General features: G+C 32.4%; 1 protein-coding gene across 1 annotated transcript in view; it reads left to right on the top strand.

Moving 5' to 3' along the window:
- The window catches only part of LOC107441594 (rifampicin phosphotransferase), a gene marked incomplete in the record, with an annotated part of 109,642 nt that overhangs the window by 18,142 nt on the left and 68,499 nt on the right, over positions 1-23,001 (top strand). The window contains 6 exon segments of the mRNA XM_071184930.1: positions 1,439-1,551; positions 5,224-5,362; positions 8,658-8,719; positions 11,663-11,775; positions 15,429-15,529; positions 19,216-19,254. Of these exon segments, the coding sequence (XP_071041031.1) occupies positions 1,439-1,551; positions 5,224-5,362; positions 8,658-8,719; positions 11,663-11,775; positions 15,429-15,529; positions 19,216-19,254 (567 nt within the window).

Raw genomic sequence — 23,001 nt, forward strand, 5'->3', positions numbered from 1 at the left:
AGAAAAATTTATTTAAAATTTTTTTACGTCAAATCAATACGACTAAATTAATAGAGTGCAGCAATTTAATAGGAGAAGGCAAGAAACTGGTAGATAAGAACATTTCAATATTTCCTTTTTTTTTAAGCAGAATTAAACGTTTCATGACTATAACTTTAATTAATAGATATAGCAGAGATGCAATAAACATACTCTACTTTTTAATAAACTATAGTTGTCTCGGTGAATTTAATTTTTGCAACGGAAAGATATAGATTAAGTGTTCATCATTCCTAAATTAAAATTAATTATGTAACATTTTTACATCGTATTTTTTATCTCGTAAGAATAAGATAAGACAAACATAGAAAAATTTAGACTGCAAACAATAATAATAATATTTTTTGTGCACTTATTAATTTTGCCACAAGTATTTTAAGTGAATTTAAAAATCATGAGAACATTTAACGGGGTAGAGTTCAAGATAAAACACGAGCATAAATTATTAACAGTTTCATGAACAAAGTAGTAGAACAAGATAAGTCAATCTTTTTCGATTCTTCTGAAATGTTATTCTAATAGTTCTGAAATGGTATTTATAAGTTGATTGCTATAATCACGGTATCTAATTATTATTATTTCAATTATCATTCACAGGATTTTGATATACTAATTTTATTAATTTGCCTTATAACATACATTAAATATTAGCAATTACAAAATTATAAATATATCAATTTTTTTCACTGTTAATTATTATTATCACATTCTATTATAAATATGACGCATTAAAAATAAATTTTTTTAAAAATTTTTTTAACAGTGGGCTCTCAACTTTCCTTCTTCGTGTGCTGCTCTGTAACTTTACCTGGTGGGTACCTGTGAACCTAAGTCACGAAGGCGAGCAGCATTACCCACACCACACTCACTTGCCATTTTAAATCTCATTTTACTTCTATTAGACATATTTAGACTCAAAAGAATTAAAAAATTTTAAATTAAAGAAAAAACAATATTATATCGTGAAAAGCGCCGGCCAGATGGCCGAGCGGTTAACGCGCCTGACTGCGAAGCCATTGGCTGCGGGTTCGAATCCCGCTCTGGGCATGGATGTTTCTCTCGCTCTTTGTGCTGTCCTCTGTTGTGTGTGTGTGTGAATGTAGCCCATCCTATAAACGGGTTTGTGGCAGTGTGACGTGGGCAACGTTGCTCGCATTCGGGACTTTGGTTCACAGGTGCCCACTGGGTAACGCTAAATGAGCAACAATTCCGGCATCTTCATAGGCAAAGATTCAAATTCAGTGCCTGCCATTAGAAAAAAGAATATCGTGAAAAGCAGTGGTCTCCAACCCCAGGACCGCAGACTGGCGATAAAAAGGTTGGAGATCACTGGTGCACTGAATATTGCATTCGTATTTATTTCGTGCATTAAATTATTATATATTCTATTTTTTTTTAGACTGGAGTCTGGATTTGTGATAAGCCCCGATGGTAGTTTAAACGTCATTAAGAAGACGAAAGTTCCGGATTGTGTATTTCCAAATTCTTCTCAAAAAAGTATCGTCAGTACAGGTAACTTCCAATACATGTTTCCTCTCACATACAAAACAAAAAGCAAATACAATAAAAGTTCGATATAACGATTACGTTATATTAGGAGAAATCCGCTATTACGATAAAAGTTTTATGGGGAAATACATTTTTCGGTTCTTTAGCTGAACAATATTATACTATGACGATTTAAGTAAAAGGCATTTATTAATACATTTCTAGTATTAATGAGCTAAAGCGATCTTTCCCTTATTACAATTTTATCCCCAATTTATTTATTTATTTATTTTATTTATTCATTTATCTATTTATTTATTTACTTTGAAGCAATGTTGTGATAATCGCTGACTAAGTTATCCTTTTATCAAAAAAAGATTTTCGGGAATTTGTTACCACATTTCAGAAGAAAGAGCCTATTGTTACCTATCATATCGCTTTGACAACTTACTTTTAGAATCAATGTTCACAGAACAGCCAAATACTACGCCATTTTCAATATATTTTGTTGAGACCTTCAAAATTTATTAACTTTTTTAAGAGGCTCACTTCGTGGGAACTCGGCTAATGTAAAACCAAGTGGTACTAACTATTAACCCCTTGGGGACGGGTGATTCTTAAAAGCATTCGTACAAAATCAGAATCTGGATGTACATAAATAAAAAACGGTAGCTTAAATGCAGGCGTTGCTAATTTAATAGACTTTTAATAATATTTTTGTGCTCTTTAACGTTGTTTACCTTAGTTTACTTTGCTATTACTTTAATTATTGTTAGTTTATTCATATATATAATCAAGGTTAGTTCAAAGTATAACTAAATAATTTTATTTTGAACTAAGTAATGGTGACTAAAATAAATCAAAAAATTATAACCCCACCCACAAATAAATTGCTAAAGAATTACTTTGATTACCAGTTTTATCTTTTTACCCTGATTAATACGTTTTTATTCTGTCACGCATTTGTGACAGTCGGCGCGAAAAGGTTAAAACATTGATATGAAGTTGTGCTTAAAATAGCTTTTTATCTAATTTACTAAACAAAGTATCATATATTATAACCACTGGAAAAAAAATTCCCATAAAGCGTTAACAGTCCTGCATTCTCCGTTTCAACAGATATTCGCGCCGACCTTTGTACTGACGTAAAGTATCCTCAGTGGTAAACTAATCATGGGTCAGAGTCCCCATCCAGGAGATTTTCGTGGTTGTCCTTTCCATATAACGCTAATGCGGACTAGTTCCATCGAAACGTTTTCCACGAAGGTTACTTTGTCCACCTTCTTAACAGTAATCAAACACCGGACCTCATATAGGGCTTACGACTACTAATATTCAACTCCGCAGCTTTGCAATTTGTAACCCAATTCAGAAGACAAAGAAACTCCTGGGTTAAGTAGTGGGAAACATTTACCTTCGCGGAAGAAGTTTTGCTAGAACTAACCCGCATTTGCGTCACACGGAGAGGAAAACCTCCCACGATTAGCATGACAGGATGGGGACTCTAACTCACAATTCGTCTACCAGTGAGCCATATGTATCGATTTGTATATAGTTAGAATTCGAACCCGGACCACCTCATTGATCCATCACTGATCCAGGAGTAACATTGTCCTCTATGTTGGGTTCAAAGTTATAAAAGCGAAGGAGCTGAACATTGATAGTCGTTAACTCAGAATCAAGTCGGTAGTCCTACGCCGTTTATAAAAAATTTTTAAAAAAAATACTGCTGACATTTAACCATTGATTACCTAACATGATCGAAAGTAAATAATTTTATATTAACGTACAATAAACTCTCGGTGAAATAACATTTTGATCTAACCGAAAAGCTAGCAAATTTCACTGATGTTATTTTTAAATATTTTTCCTTTAACAAAAAGATTTATTTATTTTTAACAATGCTTCATTTATAGAAAAAAAAATTTACTTTTCAAACGTACCCCTTCTTCCTGGAACGGATTGAAATTTATGAACGAAATTTAAGAGCGAAATTGCCCATTTGCTCTTTCTGTCCGAATTTTAAGATCATCTATCACAACTGGTTCTGGATTTATGAAAGAAATAAAATTGCAGGCAAATACTCTCGATTCCTGTTATATGGGGTGTCCTGTTAAAACAGCTTTCGATATGTATTTTTAGAATTCTTATCTAAAAGGAATGCAAAAATCTACACATATGGGGAGAGGGGTCGAAGATCCTTATTGAAGCTGGGGGTGGGGAAGCAAAACGAAATTTATCAAATTGCAGTAGAGGAAAGGGGTGTAACTTACATCGAAACAGGTTTATTGCAGGTTGAAACTTGAAAGTATTTCTGATAATTGTCTTTCGGTTTTCTCTTTTTCCACCTGCAATCAAACCAGTTTTATTGTTTATTTCTTTCGTCACCTGCATGGTTGATACATCAGATTTCGATGGCGTTTATGCTTTTTTCCACAGTTTCTATAACCGGCGTTGAACAGTCGATTTCTGAGTTGACGACTATCAATGTTCAACTTCGTAGTCTTGTAGTTTTGAATCCAATCCAGAAGGTAACAAAACTCCTGGATCAAGTGTTGGGAAAAATTAGCTTTCGCAGAGACGCCAATTTACTCCGGACAGCGGACACCCGGATTTTCGAGTGGTAGTCTTTTATAGTATGTTTCTTGATTTAGCAAATTCAATTTAAAGGGTTTTTACCCACAACTACTTTAAAATAATTCAAGTATCAGTTATGAATTATTGAGCCTTTTTAAAATATTGGCAATTGATCCTCTTTAAAATTAAATTTTGAAAAACTGTTCGATCTGCGCAAAGAGTATACTCAAGTTATGAAAAATGTAGTACATAAAGCAACGCTTTTAAGGTGCTATATGCTATATAACGCTACAGTGACCCACCTTCAGACCAACCTATAAGTTCGGTATGAATGATTGTTCCCTATATCTAAAATCTTTGAAGAATATTCAGTAGTGCTGTTGGAAAAAATGAGTACAACTGTACGAAATTTGCTTTATAAATTATTGAATAACTAAATCTAAATAGTCTTTCTACAGCTAATTTCTTTCATTAACGTTCAAAATATTCCCCATTTGACAAAGTATTTGTTTCCTTAAAACAAATGTTTCGATATTTTGCTTCCCGATTTTCTTACATTTTGGAATTTTTTATAACTTTATCTTTATGATTTTCGTTATTTTTGAAGATAATTGTAAGTAAAAGGCAAACTTACTCGCTCTCCAATGTGCTTGTTTTTATCAGCCAATTAATTTACTGAGCAAAATATGTCTCATTTTCTAGCGAATTGAATCATTTTAAGCATTTTAAATATGACTCGTTTCGAGCAAAATGATTTATTTACACATTTTTAATATGACTCATTTTCCAACAAAATTACTTATTTTAACACATTGTGTATTTCATTTGAGTTGAAAGTCATAATTTTCACAGTCACATGAGAAAAAAATTAGTTTAAAATAGCATTTCGTATGAGATCACAAAAGCTTCCACTACAATAGACTGTTCACTATATCGAGATTTCAATATCGCCTGGCTAACCTGTATGTTATTTCTGTATTTCTTGTATACTGTTATCGTGTATTGCGATTTATATTGTTATCAAATTCAAATTGTTACTAACTTGAAGGATTGAGTTATTTATTGCTGATATTGTTGCTGTTAAAAATAGATTCAAACTATTATTCGTATTGTTTTCAGTAAATGGTGCGACTCATGAAATAACTGGACTTCTTGCAAAGAAGCAAATAAAACTTCAGAGGAGAGATGGATTCTCTGAAGTTTCATTTGTAGAGTTTTCTGTGGCGAACAAAAAAGGTTATGGACTGCATTTTGTCACGTAAGTCATTTTCTTACTAACATGCCCCCTTATACACCTTTTTCCAAAGAATTTTTCCATAGCTATCAGAATTTATATGTAAATAGTATGTCCCGGTTTCATTTGTTTTATAATGAAAAATTAATGCACCTTATGCATTTTCCCGATAAACAATCGGGGAAACATTACATAAAGTGGTCGCATCAGTATGAATGTGTTTAATGCAACAGAATTGTTTCTGCTTTCTTTTTCGTAAAATCCAGAGATATCAATTTGCTTGTAGAGATTTATAAGATTAATCAAATTTATAAGATAAGAGATATCAATTTGCTTTGTAAAAAATAAATTGGTAACGAATTGGTAGTTTAAGTTTTAATAAATTGGTAACGATTAAATAGCAAAACATATAGAATAAGGATAATTACACCTACTCATAATGACACTGTTAAGAAGTGTCCCCGTGAGAAAACTGCCCTCAGTTCAGAGATGCCAATTTGTTCCGCTTAGCAAAAAATATTATTTTCTAGTGGTAACGCAATTTAACTTATTTTCAGTTTAGTCTTTTTCATTTTCAGTAGTTTTTCTAATGCTACACACATACCAAATATTCAAAGTATCATATAAAATGCAACTTTATAACAATTATCTCATGGTGAAGAATTTCAAGTGTAAGCGTACTTATCTTTACTCTGTAAGTTTTACAACTCAATTCGCTACTAATTTATTAAAACTTTCTCAGAAAACTGAGCAGTTGGCATCCTCGCTATAATCCCCATTAGTTTTTAAGGCAAGGTGGCTATAAAAAGTTCGCGTCCGAGTCCCTCACCCCCCTTCCTGCACGTGTGGATGTGCATGAGAAAACTATAAAGATACTCGATAGCGTCGTGTGATGTTTAATTTAATTTAATAGAGCGAATTTAATAGATTTTTTTTTTATAGAAGTCAAGTTTTAATAATATTCTTTCATAAGAGATAAACGAACAAAAAATTTTAAAACTCGGATTTTAAATTCAAGATGATATTAATTTTTAATAAATTCATTTTAATATATTCGTTCTTAATAAATTCATTCAACAATTTAGTGAAATAATTATTCTTTGAATCTTTGAATAAATATTTTTCTGGGTAAACTTTTTTTCTCCTTACTGAATTATCCCCATTTCAAAATTCCTATCTCATTTCCTGGCGAGAACAGGAAAGCTTTTCTCCCTCTAAATCCCCTATGGCTCGGAAAAATCCTCAATTTCCTCCCTCAGAAAGGATAGAATGAATCCTCAGAGTCACTCAAAAATGAAGTAAATCGGTTTTCCCTTTTGTGACTCCTCTCGTCTTTGGCGTCAAACAGATTTTTCGAGTAATAATCCCCTTGCACAGGTGTGTAATTGTTAATAGATACACACCCGTCCACTGAATTAACTATTTGTACGTGAAAATAGTTGTTGGTGAGATTTGGAAGATTACTATGAATTTGTCTTAGTGCGAGTTTTTTCTCATTTTTTGGATAAACACTCCTATGAGACCATTGTTCTTTCGTAAACAATGTTTCATGCAATAATGCTTGATGATATTATTATTCTGCAATAATGTTCTTAATTGATACCTCAAGGAAAGACCACCACCTCTGTGTAGCGACCACTTTTGGGAGGCACGGAATTCCTTTCATAGACTTTGTGCTGAAGATAACCTTTAGGAGAGAGTATCAAAACCTCTCCCAGTAACCGGGTAAATCTCCGCACTAAATGCGGAAAAAGGTCAAGCAGGGAAACACAAAAAATATATATAATATATTAACAAAACAATTAAATAGATTCAAATGTATTTGTAAATAGTTTTTAATTAGGATGTTCTTTATGACGATTGCTGAAAGTGATAGACAACCTCATATTTCAGTCAGAGTGTACTGAAGACGATGCTATCAACGATTTAGAGTTAAAAGTTAAACTATAAAAAAGAATTATTCAGAAAAAACTGTAGAGGAGAGTGGGGTCAATTGTAACAGGGTACGATTGTAACAGAGCAAAAATTTCGAGTGACGGGTTCTAGATTTGGTTCCTAGGTGGCGCACAAGGTGTATTTAATAAATCTACATGTACACCCCTGCTGGCAACCATTTTTATGTACTTTTGAAAGAGTTACATCACAAAAGATATTTTCACGCCACGTAAGTACTTTTTTTGGTATTAGAATATTATATTGTAACAAAGTAATTTTGTTTAAACAAATAAAAATTATTAACCGAATATGTAAGTGGACACCTTAATTAACATTTCAAAAAAAAAGATTAGTTTTGTTAATTAACTAGCATTGTTTTTAACAAATGAAGCTGAAGTGGCGTCTTGGGGACGATTGTAACAATAAGTAAAGAGACGATTGTAACAGCTGAAATTAATAATCTTATGTTTACAAACCATTACTTAACTCTTTAAGAACCACCAATAGCTTCCTATATCAATTATACTATGTTCCATGTGCATTATTTAATTTGTCACTTTTCACAGCATAAATTAAAATTTTTAACCCCTTAAAGTTAAAAGTTTAACCCTTTAGGTCTCTGCTCAGTATTATTTTTACTCCTAAAATATCACCACTATTTTGATCCATAAAAAAATGTATCACAACTATGATAATATGTATAATTAACTATGTTTTAGTTGAATTTATGAACTGTTACAATTGTGGGGACAATTGTAACAAGTGCACGACTGTCAAAAATTGTTAATAACTAATATAATAACATTTAAAATAAGGTATTTATTGTCAATTAATACTAATTAATTACTAACTAATTAATTAATACTAATTAATTATTGTCAATTAATACTAATAATATATTGGATTTTTTGTTAGTTAAAAATAGTTAAGTAAAAAATGTTACAATTGACCCCACTCTCCCCTACATCTTAAACAAATAAACCCCTCATTTTTTCTAAAAGTACACTCATTTTTCTGTTATAAAATTAAATAGACTCTTAAGCAAAAATGTTTAAAATAGTTCCGTAATTCACAATTGTTAAATATTTTTTAGACATAATTATATCAGTGAAGGTCATTTCTATGGACGCTGAATTTTATTCACCCATCCGGTTTCATAACGCCAACAAAAGTGGGGCATTTCAGCACCAAGAAAATGACACCGAGTAAAATTAAAATCGCTTGCGAAAAATCATGTACCTTCCATAACATTTTGAAGTCAATGGAAATAACTCCTAAGAACGACATGCCTCCATTAACGATCATTTTACTGTGGAACAAAAAGTGGTCGCTCCCGAAAAGTTTCACAATTATTTAATTAATTACTTTCTATATTTTCCCACAGAACGTTTAAGGAAGCATCTAAAGAACGTGATCTCCCTTCAATCAAAATCTCACGTCCTCAGAGTAAGTTATTTATAGACTATTTTAAACAATTTATATCAACTTGTACGTTTTATGAAGGAAATCTTTAATGCGAGTAATGTTAAAAGACTATTTCAAATATACCGAACTATTTATTATGCACTTAACAAACAGCAAGACTATGACGAATAATAAAACTATATCGCTGTCAGTTATATACATAGAATCAAATCATAGGTTTTGTCAAAAATTACTAAGTATCATAGGACATAATAATACCACACTATACCATCTGATTCCATCCAACTATAGTAATTAACTCAAGACGATGGATTAAAAAAACAACTTGATATCTAAATTTCTGTTAGTTTAATTACCTATGCCGTTTTGGTACGGACAATAAAATATTCTGACAGTAAAATTCTAAATTTTATTAAATGTTTGTAAGTCATAGTGGTTGTTACAATTGAATAAATAAATAAAACGAAATTTTCACCACTTTTTACATTCACAGAGATGCCAACTGCTTCGGGCACGCCAAAATAATTATAAAAACGGTTAATAACTACAAAGTAAATTTTGCAAATAGTTGACTTTTATTGCTTGCTTTTTAAGAGGTATAGCATGACATAACTACTGTAAAGTGGTAAATTACATAAGCCTACGAAATATTTAGAAATAGTGGTGGATAAGAATCTACTAAATTGAATTTATTAAACAAAGAATCACAATTGATAAACTACCACTTTAAAATATATATTTGCTGTCCGGAGCAAGTTGGCATCTCTGCATTCATAGTTCTTTCTTTACTTTATTTAACTAAAATTGGGTGCCTAGGCCGCGCAGCGGCCCCTAACCTATCCATCATGAAACCTATCCTAACCCCTAACCTATCCATCATGCCCCTAACCTATCCCCCTAACCTATCCATCATGAAATATTTACAAGTTGAATAATAAACATTTTGATTTATGCAACATTAAGGTAGCATTACAGAAGATCAAGCAAATTTGCTTGATAAATTAAACATGATTTGTATTTAATATAAGTCATGATTTATGCAATAATCAGAAATTTTCATGAATATGAAAAGCACTATTGATATTTAAGCATTGATTGGTATTTATTTGATGACAATCATAGGTTGTGATTAAAGTATGAAATTAAATTAATATATAAACAAGTACAGATTAAACATGATTTGATATTTAATATAAGTCGTGATTTATGAAATAATCAGAAATTTTCGTGAATATGAAAAGCACAATTGATATTTAAGCTTTGATTGGGATTAAATTTGATGCAATCATAGGTTGTGATTTAAATATGAATTAATTTAAAATAAACAAGTGCATTTGATATTTTTGCATTGAATGGAATTTAAATTTGATGCAATCATAAGTTGTGATAAATTATGAGTAAAATTAGGATATATGCAAATGCAATTGACAAAATAGAGCTAGAATTGTGAAATTTTGAGTTGAAAGACAAATATAACAAGATAAAAGATAAATTTACAGAAGTTTTGCTTAACATTGGTGTCGCCATCTATCGGATACAGTTTTCAATTGAGCTGGTTTACTTTTCATTGAAGATGAATTTGATAATAATCATACATATTACACTGATGAAGAGTTCAGTATGGATAGTCCAGAATTGGGCATGACTATGACATTATGGAGCATTATCTCTAATGATTCTTTGCAGTAATTGGAGAACCTCTTCATTTTTTATGAGTTCTTGCAGTTCTTTTATTATTATGACAAGTCTGCGAGCCAGACCAGCTGTTGTTGTGGGAACCGGACAAGAGCCCTTCCTAGTGGGACGGGCTATGCACCCAGTGTAGTTTGCGGTGTGGGATTAGCTACAGTTGCAGCATTTTGGTGGAGAGTGTCTGTCCTTTCTGCATTCATAGGAGCGATGATTGCCAGCGCATTTCACACATCTTGAGGCAGCGTTGCATGATCTTTGAGTGTGGTGGAATGCTTGACAATTAAAACATTGAATTGGTCCACGACCCCCCCTAAATCTCTCTATTCTGACNTGAGGTCTAACACGCCAAAACACTATAGTGTTGCTACTAGAAAAAGTTTTTTTTTTTCAACGCTAATATAAGTTGATTGCCTTGTCTGAGCATTACTTAGTTAAAAAGCGCAAGTATAGAACTTTTATTTTGAACTAAACAGTGATGAATTAAATTATTTTAATTCTGCTAACAAATAAACTGCTAGAAGATTTAATACCAGTTTTATGCTGATAGTAACTACCAAAGATGCCAACTTGCTCCGTTTTGTAAAATAGTATTTTCTAGTGGTAGCGAAATTTAAGTTACTTTTAGTTTAGTATTTTTCATTTTAAGTAATTTTCTCACCACTAAATATCAGAAATTATAAGTATCATATCAAATGCAACGTTGCAGCATCATTCTATTGGATACTCTATTAAAAAGTGGGCGTAACTATGCTTCTCTAACGATTTTACTATATAATTTGCTACCACTTTATTAAAACTATTCCAGAAAGCGGAGCAGTTGGCATCCCTGAACTACCCTGAGAATGCATATTAGACTCGCCCGTCTCTAAGAGGTCAAAACTAATTTTGGTTAAAACTAAACCTTGAATTAGAGGTTAAAACTAAACCTTCTCACCACGACAAACGAAAATAGATTTAAAAGATACAAATGCGGCAAAGCATATATATATATATATTTCGAATTTTGCTTACCGCTATATAACGATTTCTTGGTCGCCCTTAGTCAATATATATATGGCCTGAAGATCTTAAGCATAGGGGTGAATACAAACTTATTAAAATAAATTTTGTTTAAAAAATTTTGGTGTTAGTTTTTAAATATGTTAATTACTGGAAGAACCCTGATTTCGGATTCAAAAAGCTTATGTTTTTTTTTTAAATCTAAATTTTATGATTTTATTGTATGTTCTGAATAAATCAGATGATAATTTCGTTATTAATTTTTGTTTTCAGTTGTACCACTAGTAGTAAAATTTACGGATGAGATTTCCCTTTTTGGTGACATATCGGGCGGGAAAGGTTCATCCCTTGGGAAATTGACGAAGTTAAGCAAGCAAAACAAAAAGGTAAGTTCAATTGCACACTTTATTGAGGTTTTGACAATCATAATACACAGGGTGGGTTTAATTAAGATTTTGATTATCATAATACAGAGGGTGGATTTAATTAAAGTTGAGGGGTTTAAGAGGCCTCTCAATTAATCGCAACAGTAGAAGGGCTAGAGACAAAGAGAGAAAAATTTAAAGATATTTTTAATCCTCCTTATTTAATATTTGCAAATTAACTGATGATGAGCCACGCTGGCTAAGAAGATAGGGCATTCATCTTTCATTGAGGTGCTCCAGGTTTGAATCCCAGCGGTGGCTAAGTGATAAAAATTCTGCTCCCGGTTCGCACTAATCACAGTGTTGAAGTTAAATATTCTTCATGATGCATGGATCATTGGTTAGATTTCCTTTACTATATCGAGTTAACCATGGAGGTTTTCATGGTTTTCCTCTCCATGTATCGCAAATGCGGGTAATATCTATCAATAGGTCACGAAGGCTAGTTTACCCCAATGTTTCATTAAATATTCATTCCTTTACTTCAGGGTTGGGTTCACAATTCTTAGGCTATGGAGTTGAACATTGATAGTTTAAAACTCAGAATTGGGTCGACTATTCAACGCCAGTTATAAAATATAAAATAAAATCAACTAATGCTGAGCCGCGGTGGTTCAGATGATAGAGCATGAAGTGACCCAGCTCACTGATGGAAGTTCACTGAAGTGACCCAGGTTTCAATCTCAGATGTGGCCGTAAAATATCAGTGGTAAATGGATCATGGACTAGGAACCCCTTGTAATCGGCTAACCGTGGGAAAGTTTCGTGATTTTTCTTTCCACGAAACGCAAATGTTGGTTTGTTCCATCAAGCTCTTTCACGAAGGCTATTTGTTCCAATGTTTGATATGAGTGTTCCCTTATTGTCTTCTGAACTGGGTTCAAAAATGAAAGGTTATAAAGTTGAAAATTTATAGCCGCAAGCTCAGAATTGGATCAGCTGTTCGATATTGTTCAATAAAATTTGAAATAAAGTGAACTCATGCTGGATATTTACTATTGTCGATTGAAATGGGTTACAGATGATGCAGAGCGGAATTCTTTACCTATGGCATGCTCTCATCATTAGCGTGTGAAGAGTCATAGGAGAAGGAAGTACGTCAGTTTCACCCTTGGTTTTCAAATAGATTAAAAACTTTTTAGTTAGGAAACTATATTGAACTGAAAATATATGGAACTGAAAAATGCATTGAGCATAATTCTAAAGGAAAGCGCAATGGAAATTTAAAAAAATGATTTGTGACAATTAAATACGAAAAATATTAAGAATTGGGAAAATATCGTAGTACATTCCTACACATTTGAGAAGAAGAGGAGAGGGTCAAGACATGGAACCGCTGTCCAGATGACATATTCGATCGTCGCAATCGCGAATATTCAACAGCATCTTTCGATAGATTCAAAATAAAATAAGGCCGCCAGCCAATCAAAGTTTGAGATCTAAAGCGTGAGATATTTCAGATTTTCTTTCCGGCAAAATTATACCAATACAATTCTGCAATTATCAGTTTTTGAAAGTTAGTCATTTGCCTATTTTTAAACTTTAGATAGAATATATCTTTCTCAGATAGTAAATATCTTTTTTAGATAGTGTATCCTTAGTATATCCTGCGTTGTATATCCTTAGATAGTAAATATCTTCACTTTACGACACAAGAATTTTCAAGCATCATTCATATGGATTTTCATAAGTTTTAGCAGTAATAAAATTAAAATTTAAAAAATATAAAAGACACGTCTGCGTAGTCTTAAATTATTGACTCAAAAGTACAAATCACGGGNTTTTTTTTGCTTATTAGTTTCGAAGAGAACTTCATCGAAGTTCACAAAGTCAACCAGAGCTACACTCTATAACAAAAAAATCGACGCACCAAGAAGGAGTTGTCCGATTGAAACGAAAATTGGTGGATAGGAAGACAATGTACAGAATAGTAAATGATTAAAATTTCAGAACAATTGATGAATTTATTGCAGAGTTACAGTAACAAGTTCAATAAGGTGTTGACCCACCTCTTGCCTGGATACAAGCTGCCACACGGCGTGGCATAGATCGATAAAGCTCCCGGATGGTCTCTTGCGGTATTTCCTGCCAAATTCGATCCAATTGTCGAACGAGGTCATCAACATTCCGTACCAGATGCAATCGCCTTCCCATCATATCCCAGACATGCTCGATGGGAAAGAGATCTGGTGATCTGGCAGGCCAAGGAAGAGTTTGACAAGCTTGCAGACAGTTCATAGCAACACGTACTGTATGTGGTCTGGCATTGTCCTGCTGAAAAACCAGGCCAGAGCGTTGCAAAAGGAACGGTAGCAAAACAGGTCTTAGGATGTCGTCGACGTACCGCTGTGCAGAAAGTGTACCTCTAATGACGACCAAAGGGGTTCGGCTGCCAAAGGAAATGGCATCCCAGACTATAATGCCTTGTAGAGGGCCGGTGTGGAGTGCAATAGTGAAAGCAGGATCCCCCCTCTGACCTGTGCGTCTCCAAACACGTCTTCGATGATCGTCAGGACACAGTTGGAAGCGGGATTCGTCGCTAAAGACTATACGTCCACAGTCGGCATCATTCAAACCATATCTATTCAAAACATTAATGCATACGAAATTTCAAAGCAATCGGACTATTGCTTCTTGGTGCGTCGATTTTTTTGTTATAGAGTGTATTTCACCTCATCTGAAAAGCAATCCCTTTATTTTAAGCCTTTTTTGAAAGTTCGAGTGATGAGTTGGATTGCTGTTGTTAAGCTCGAAAGAGAAAAAATCCAACGAATGAAAATCAAAACTTTTGCGAAAAATCAAAAATATATCGAAGCAATTTATTTCGGAAGGTCTCTATTCTGTGTTTTTGATAAGTAGTTGCAGCCGCCCAACCCTGAATGCATTGATAATATAAATAGTACGTTAGCCTTTTTAAAGCCAAAGTGTTAAGTAACAGAAAGAAGTATCCTTTTAGTATAAACAAATATGTACTGCTACCACTTTTTCGCAGGCAGGCATTATGAATGCAGGCAAATTTTGTGGTCGGATAGCAAACTTTGCTACAGGCAACTAAAAATCCAAAAAGTGGAAATAAATAAAATTTGAAGATTTATTGAAAAGAGGCTAAAATTAGAAAATTTTAAGCTTATAGTGGTAAGTAACAGAAAGAAATATCCATTTAGTATGAACATACATATATATGCTACTACCAATTTTTAGCACACAGGCATTATCCATGTAGGCAAATTTTGTGGTCGGGGATACGGGTAACTAAGAATGCAAAAAAGGGTAACTAAAAAAATTAGAATTTTATTTAAAGATATTAAAATTAGCAGCTTTTTCACCAACTCAGTTACTATTATCAGTTTTCAAAATCACCAACTCAGTTTACTATTGAATTTAGTTTAATTAAAAAATATGTTTTTGTTGATATGAATAATTTGAAATGTGAGTCATAGTGATACTTGAAATTGAATGATTAAAGAGACAATAAATAAATAAAAATGAATTGAATTTCCTCCATTTTTACATTTGTAATCGCCTGTGCCATCATTGGGTTAAAACTAATCCCCATGAATAATTTATACATAGACACTATTTGCAATGCTAAAAATTTAGTGTTTTTTTTCCAGTTTAGTGTTCCAAAAGGAGTGATTGTTACAACATCAGCTTATGATAAGTTTATAAATCCGACTATTTCAAGTGCCATCGAAGAAATGAAAAATGTAGTTTAGTAAGTTTTCATACACTATTTCAAATTAATTCATATTGACAGCATTTTAAACAATGTGGTCAGATACCTAGTGGTCTGAAAATCAACATTATTTTTCTAGTTTACTACAACTATTTTGTCAGAAATGTAGTTAACACCAACTACTTTTTTTCAGAGCTACTTCGGAATTGTAGTAACTAATTACCTACTTTAAGGTGACGAATTTCGTTGGAGAACTTAATTTACACCGATGTTCAAAATGGTCTTGAATAAGAAATAGACTTACATTATACATTCGGAATCGTAGTAACTATTTACCTACTTTAAGGTGACGAATTTCGTTGGAGAACTTAATTTACACCGATGTTCAAAATGGTCTTGAATAAGAAATAGGTTTTCATTATACATTCGGAATCGTAGTAACTATTTACCTACTTTAAGGTGACGAATTTGGTTGGAGAACTTAATTTACACAGATGTTCAAAATGGTCTTGAAAAAGAAATAGGTTTACACTATACATTCGGAATTGTAGTAACTATTTACCTACTTTAAGATGACGAATTTCGTTGGAGAACTTAATTTACACCGATGTTCAAAATGGTCTTGAATAAGAAATAGGTTTACATTATACATTCGGAATTGTAGTAACTATTTACCTACTTAAAAGTGACGAATTTCGTTGGAGAACTTAATTTACACAGATGTTCGAAATGGTTTTGAATAAGAAATAGGTTTACATTATACATTCGGAATTGTAGTAACTATTTACCTACTTAAAGGTGACGAATATTGTTGGAGAACTTAATTTACACCGATGTTCAAAATGGTTTCGAATAAGAAATAGGTTTACATTACACAATCAGAATTGTAGTAACTATTTACCTACTTAAAGGTGACGAATTTCGTTGGAGAACTTAATTTACACCGATGTTCAAAATGGTTTTGAATAAGAAATAGACTTACATTATACATAAGGGAATAACTAAGATATATTAATTCATGTTTATATGCAGTTTGTTATTCGTTCACTTAACTTTTAACTTTTTATGCCTTTTTCGACAGCGAATATTTAATTTAAGAATTTATCAAAGAATTACAATTTTTAAATAGTTTAATGCTCTTTTATTTTGTCTCAGAAATTAAGGGCATCGAAAATACGTTCCATTTATTTGAAATCTAATTAATGCTTCACGAGTGTGCATTCCCGTCTAAAAGTGTGACCAAAGTGATTAATTATATACAGGGTGTTTATAAAGTCCCGGACCCATTTTGATGTTTTATAACTCATAAAATAATAAAGATAGATTAAAATTAATAACATAAATGGTTAGATAGACTCAAAAAGTTTCATGACCCTTGTCAATAAACTTCCACTTGTGCCCCCTTCTTCGCACGGAGAATATCAAGTAGATAGTCAATTTCACGCCAGTTAGCAGCAAGCATGTCGGCATCCACTGAGGCTATTGCGGTTGTAATTCTGGCTTTTAGGTCATCAATGTTCGACACGATCCTCCTGTAAACAATTTCCTTTATAAATCCTCAAAGAAAAAAGTCCAGCGGCGTTATATCAGGTGATCTGAGTGGATAAGGAATTGGACCTCCTCTCCCAATCCATCTTCCTGGAAAATGGTCATTCAAAGAACTACGAACGATGATACCCCAATGAGGTGGTGCACCATCTTGTTGCAAAAAGACGTGGGGCTAAAGCTCTTCTAGTTGTGGAAATACGAAGTTTTCCAACGTGTCTAAGTATACGACTGATGAGACCGTCTTTTCTGTAAAAAAGAAAGGCCCCTCTCGNGTAAAACTCCCTTTTTAGAATATTTAAATATTGTACTTCGAAAAATAAGGGAAGCAAATAAAAAAAATAATATTTAATGAAATAATAAAAAAAACATCTTGCACTCAAGTAGCATCCCTAAATTTGAATTGAGAAATATGTCTATTTTTAAAAATAAGTAAATTTCAATATTTATAAATAAAACATAAAACAACACATTTTTAATTATAGTTTACATGAAATATAGCAGAGAAACACAATAAGGAACAGAGTGAAGTATAATAAAAAGAAAGAGGGACATAGTACACTTCTTCTTGATTTTCGAAACAATATTAAGTGAAAATTCTGCAATTGAATATAAAAAATAAAAATTCAGACATGAAAATTTTTAAATGGTATCCTTTAAAATGCAGACTAACTTTTATAAATCTTTCCCGTCCTTTAGAAAAAACAAATAGTCAAATATTTCTCAATGTCATTATCTTCTGACTTCAGTTTAATACAAACAAACAATATGATGGCTGAAACTAAAGTAAACCTTTGGCATTCGTGGGCCTTGTATTGTTTCAAAATAAAAATCAGAACAACATTTTACAAAAAGAATCAGGTCATTTTTTGGCATACTGGTAAATTTCAAGAAAGGGGGGGGGGGAAAGAGCTAAAAATAATTCAATCCAATGCTCTATAAATTTCATTTTGCACAGCATATTTCTTTGACTGCAACTAAGAAAAAAAACATAGGCAATATATAGTGTTCTAGAATTAAAAATTATGATAACAAATTGGTGAAAATTGATTTCTAAAAATGGTATAATTTTGCGCCTCGGATCAACAACAACAAAAAAAATAAATTTGCAATGAACTTTAAATTTGTTTTTGTCATAAAAACATAGGGAAACTATAGTACAATAAATGAAACCAAATTAACTCACAGTTATTTCTATGCTAACAAAAGTCTTAAGCCAACAACACTGAAATCCTACAAACAACTTTATTTACAAATAATTTTATATATAAAATAATAGTTAATTTATAATAGACAATAAATAAATAAAGTTACCATGTTTTCTAGGATGGGAGACACAACAAATCAATACAGCAGTATTTAGTTTTTATATTAGGCTTATTTTCGAGTTTACCAAACACATTAGCCTTTGGGGAATCCCTTTGTGTCTCACGGTATTCATGGGGGTTTTCAGATCCCCATATGCGCACATTATGGCGATTAACAATGCCAGAAACATGAAAGGATGCTTCGTCGGAGAACATTATGTGCTTCAGAAAATCAGCAGCATCTTCTATCCTTCCCACCATATCTGTTGCAAACGTCATCCTCCTAGGCCTCGATATCGACTTGACATTCTCCATGCGAAGAAGGGGGCACACGTGGAAGTTCATTGACAAGGGTCATGAAACGTTTTGGGTCTATCTTACCATTTATGTTATTAATTTTAATCTATCTTTATTATTTTATAAGTTATTAAACATCAAAATGGGTCCGGGACTTTATAAACACCCTGTATTTAAATATTAGTTATAAGTGATTTTAACGCTCAGCTGCAGCCACAGGGGGTCATTTTCATTGCATCCAATGATGAACCTTCAAACTCGAAAAATCAGTTGTGTTTGAACCGTTTTTCTTTTCGTTAAAAGTAATTGTCAGGAATTGCCACAAATTGCTGGGTTTTTTCTGTATCGCATTACTCACTACACTACTTTTTAAGAAAGCACGCTACAGTACAAACTACGAAAAAAAGTAGTCACTACAGTAGTTTCACTTTTATTATAGTGTGACCGTTGTTTTCACCAATAGGTGATAGTAATACGATTTAAAGGATTCAAAAGACTGTTTTATTTCTAATGACATTTGTTTTTATCTTTTTCTTATATTACTGTAATAGTAATATATTATTTTTAATGTTTCAGTGGAAATGTTGAAGGTGATGTAAAACATGTTTGCGAACGGTAAGTAATAAATAAAATTTTTTGGATAATTAACGATTTGTATAGCCAACAATGCAAAATATTGTGCTAATTCTGATGATGATACGATTAGTATTAATTTGCAAAATTTAAAATTTATTTTTCGAAACTAGAACTTGTAATTTATAATTACATCATCACGCCAGCCAACTATTGCATTTTTTGTAAAATATTTTATAGAGTGGTAGACATTTAAAAACCTAAACTTTGCTTTGCTTTGCTTAGCATCAGCCCCGCGAGGGGCTCTAACCAGGCCTGAAAGCGAGCCGGAAAAGAAAAAACACTGGTAGTAAAATTATTTCAATAATAGTTAATTTTCGGGAGGAGTTACTCTTTTCTGAACAATAACCAATTCACTGCTATTAATTTATTCTCGGGGGAAGAAGCCATTCAATATCTAATTTGTGTCCGCTAAAATATTTGGTAGTAATGGATACTTTATTTCCGAAAAAAAAGTGAAAAATGAAATTTATTTGTTACCAGTTTTTACTCTTTTCCTTCTTAATATATATGGACTTTCAGCCTTGACTCTGATATTCCCCCTGTAAATATCTTTTGTATATATCTTCAGGGATGCCAACTTGCTCCGCTTTGTAAGATAGTATTTTCTAGTGGTTGGCGAAATTTAAGTTACCTTCAGTTTCGTAGTTTTCCTTTTAAGTAATTTTTTCACCACTAAATGTAAAAAATTATAAGTATGATATAAAATGCAACGTTATAGCATCCATCTACTGGTTACTCTATTAAAAAGTATGCGTAACCATCATTCTTTCACAAATTTTACTATATAATTTGCTACCACTATGTTAAAACTATTCCAGAAAGTGGAGTAGTTGGCATCCCTGTATCTTCTCTATATTTTAACTCACTGTGTATTTTACTCATATACCCCCCACTGATTTGAGCTTAGGCTAAACACCATATAATCCTACTGAGATGAATGAGTTAGGGCCCCTGGTGGGGCAGAAACTTAGACAAATATTTCACATACACATAGGCTCTGATTTATTTAAGTGGGAATGTATAATAAATCGCTGAAGATAAGTGGCGTTGTATATAGACTTTTAAATCATTTAAACGTAGTGGTGTGGAATATAATTTCGAGCGAATTAAAAATAATGTATTAAAACATAAACTTGTTTGACATAAGTATAAATTCTTTCAAAATGCGTAAAAAGTTGACAGCCCTGTATCATGATTAATAAAAGCAAGTAAAAAAAAAATGAAAGTGGTAGTATTCAAAAAGCAAATGCAATTTTTCTAATTTTAAACCCATTTCGATTTACATATTTTTCTTTCAATCACCTGTAAGTTTTCTGATAATACAATAAGTTTCCGAACATTGTGGTAATAAAGAACATTTAATGATTATTAAAAAAAAGAACTACAAATATTTTTTTTGAAAAGATGATTTGCTAAAATAGGCCTAAACGGACAATTGAAGGCAAAAACTATGTAAATATCTTGATTGAAAACTTCATTCGTTTCAAAAATATACAGATAAGAACAGTTGACATATTGAAAGCGAACAAAAAGAGGTCCCCAATTTTCATGGCAAGCCGGAAATTGAGAAGCTGCTATCGCCGTTAATAAATTACCTTATTGGACGGCATATTTAATTTTAGCGTCACCAGCATTTTAAATAAATGCTACGAACGCAAATTTTTAAATTATAGAATAAAAAGCTTAATCTACGTAATTTGACAAAGATCTTATCCCGTATATAATGAAACGTACATATATATTAAAGTGGTAATATTTTAGAATGCGAATTAGAATAAATTTTTATTTATTACAATTTCAATTTGTAGAAGCGTTGTAATGAAATGTTTTAGTTATCAGAGTTGTATATACTCCGAAAAGTAGAAAAAATTAGTAGTTAACCATTTCATTTCTATTATTTTCGCAGGAGTCTATATCGTCAGTGATTATTAACCTCTTGGGGACGGGTGATTCAGAAAACCATTCGTACAAAATCAGAAACAAGTTGCAATTAAATAAAAAATGGTAACTTAAATGTAGTCGTTACTAATTTTACAGACTTACTTTGCTTTTATCTTTATTATTGTTAGTTTAATCATATATATAATCAATGATAATTCAAAGTATAACTAAATAGTTTTATTTTGAACAAAGTAATGGTGAATTAAATAAATCAAAAAATTATAACTCCGCCCACAAATAAACTGCTAAAGAAATACTTTGATTACCAGTTTTATCTTCTTACCCTGATTGATACGGTTTTTTGCTGTCACGTATTTGTGACAGTCGGCGCGAAAGGGTTAACACGCTGAATGCAAAGCTAATTTAACATGGCTTGTCCCTCTGGCCACAACGGTAAACAACAAGAAATTAAATTTGAAAATATTAGACAGATTTTGCTAGTATATTAAAAGGTTTAGCATGACATATCTGAGTGAGTGAGGAATTATATAAGCCTGCGAATTGTTTAGAAATAGTGGTGGATAAAAATCTACTAAATTGAACTTATTAAACCAAGAATCAAAATTAATAAACTACCACTTGGAATTATTTATACGCTGTCTGGAGCAAGTTGGCATCTCTGTGTATCTAAATAAAACTATTTTTGTGTGTTTTATATTGCATTAATTTCTTCAAACCATTTTAGTAACGATAATAATGTAAAAAAAGTACAAATTTACTCGAATTATGTGTTTCTAATAACCTTCGCTTCACCGGTCACCGGTGACCCCCATGGCATTCCACATGTTAATAAATCGAGAAACGACAAATGGTACAAATATATAAATAACACCATTACTCAAGCGAGGATTTACACCCGGGATGAACATTCCTAGTACGAAGCCAACTCCTTGACCATCATACACCCCATCGGCTTTTTTCGAATATTTAGTCTTTATCCTAGTTTCGTCCTTCTAGTAAACCAACCTCCACAATGTTTTACAATATCTCGAATTGGGGAAACATTTTTGTCACACATTTGAGGTGACAGTTGCATTGTGCAGTAGATAATAATCAAAATTAGAATTGATTGAAAATTTTTAGCATTTGAGTGGTTTCTGATTAAGGTGAATATCCACTAGTTTGACGTTAAGTTAACGATCGTTTTAACAATTTTGAGTCACCACGGGCATCGCCTCTTACAACTGAAAGCCTCCACACAGTTTCTTATAGGTAGTCTGATCAGACCACTATGAAAGTAAACCAGTTTACGAAAGAGCCGTTTAATAGAAAATCTAGTAAAAAGTGGTTGCAATTATATGTCTAAACATTTGTATAATTTATGAATATGATTAGTCTGTCTTATTTACTTTTTTTTACCACCATTCAAATATACAGGGTGATTCTAAAAAGATGGGGAAAATTTTAGGAAGTGATAGTACACACCCAGACAAACAATTTTTATCAAAGAATGCATGGTCGAAAACAAAACCCAAAACCGCCAGAGGGCGTCAAAGTTTATGTTCTTATATGAGGCAAAAACACACAAAGAACGATGAAGTTAAGTTATAAAAGCAAATTTAATGGCATGTGATTACGATAAGTGTTCACAACAGTGGCCGGCAGCGGCTATACTGGTACAACGGCGAAGAAAAGATAGGCGAACTTTCCCTGCAGCAGCCGAAAGCTTGGCGACAAATAACGTAGCGCGGTAACTCACAATAGGAATGGAGCTTTCTCGTTTGCATGAAAAAACTTTCCAAATGCGCCAGCACCTTTGCGTTTTGTTTTCGACCACGCATTCTT

This window comes from Parasteatoda tepidariorum, chromosome 9, assembly GCF_043381705.1.
Source record: "Parasteatoda tepidariorum isolate YZ-2023 chromosome 9, CAS_Ptep_4.0, whole genome shotgun sequence".
Taxonomy (NCBI): Eukaryota; Metazoa; Arthropoda; class Arachnida; order Araneae; family Theridiidae; genus Parasteatoda; species Parasteatoda tepidariorum.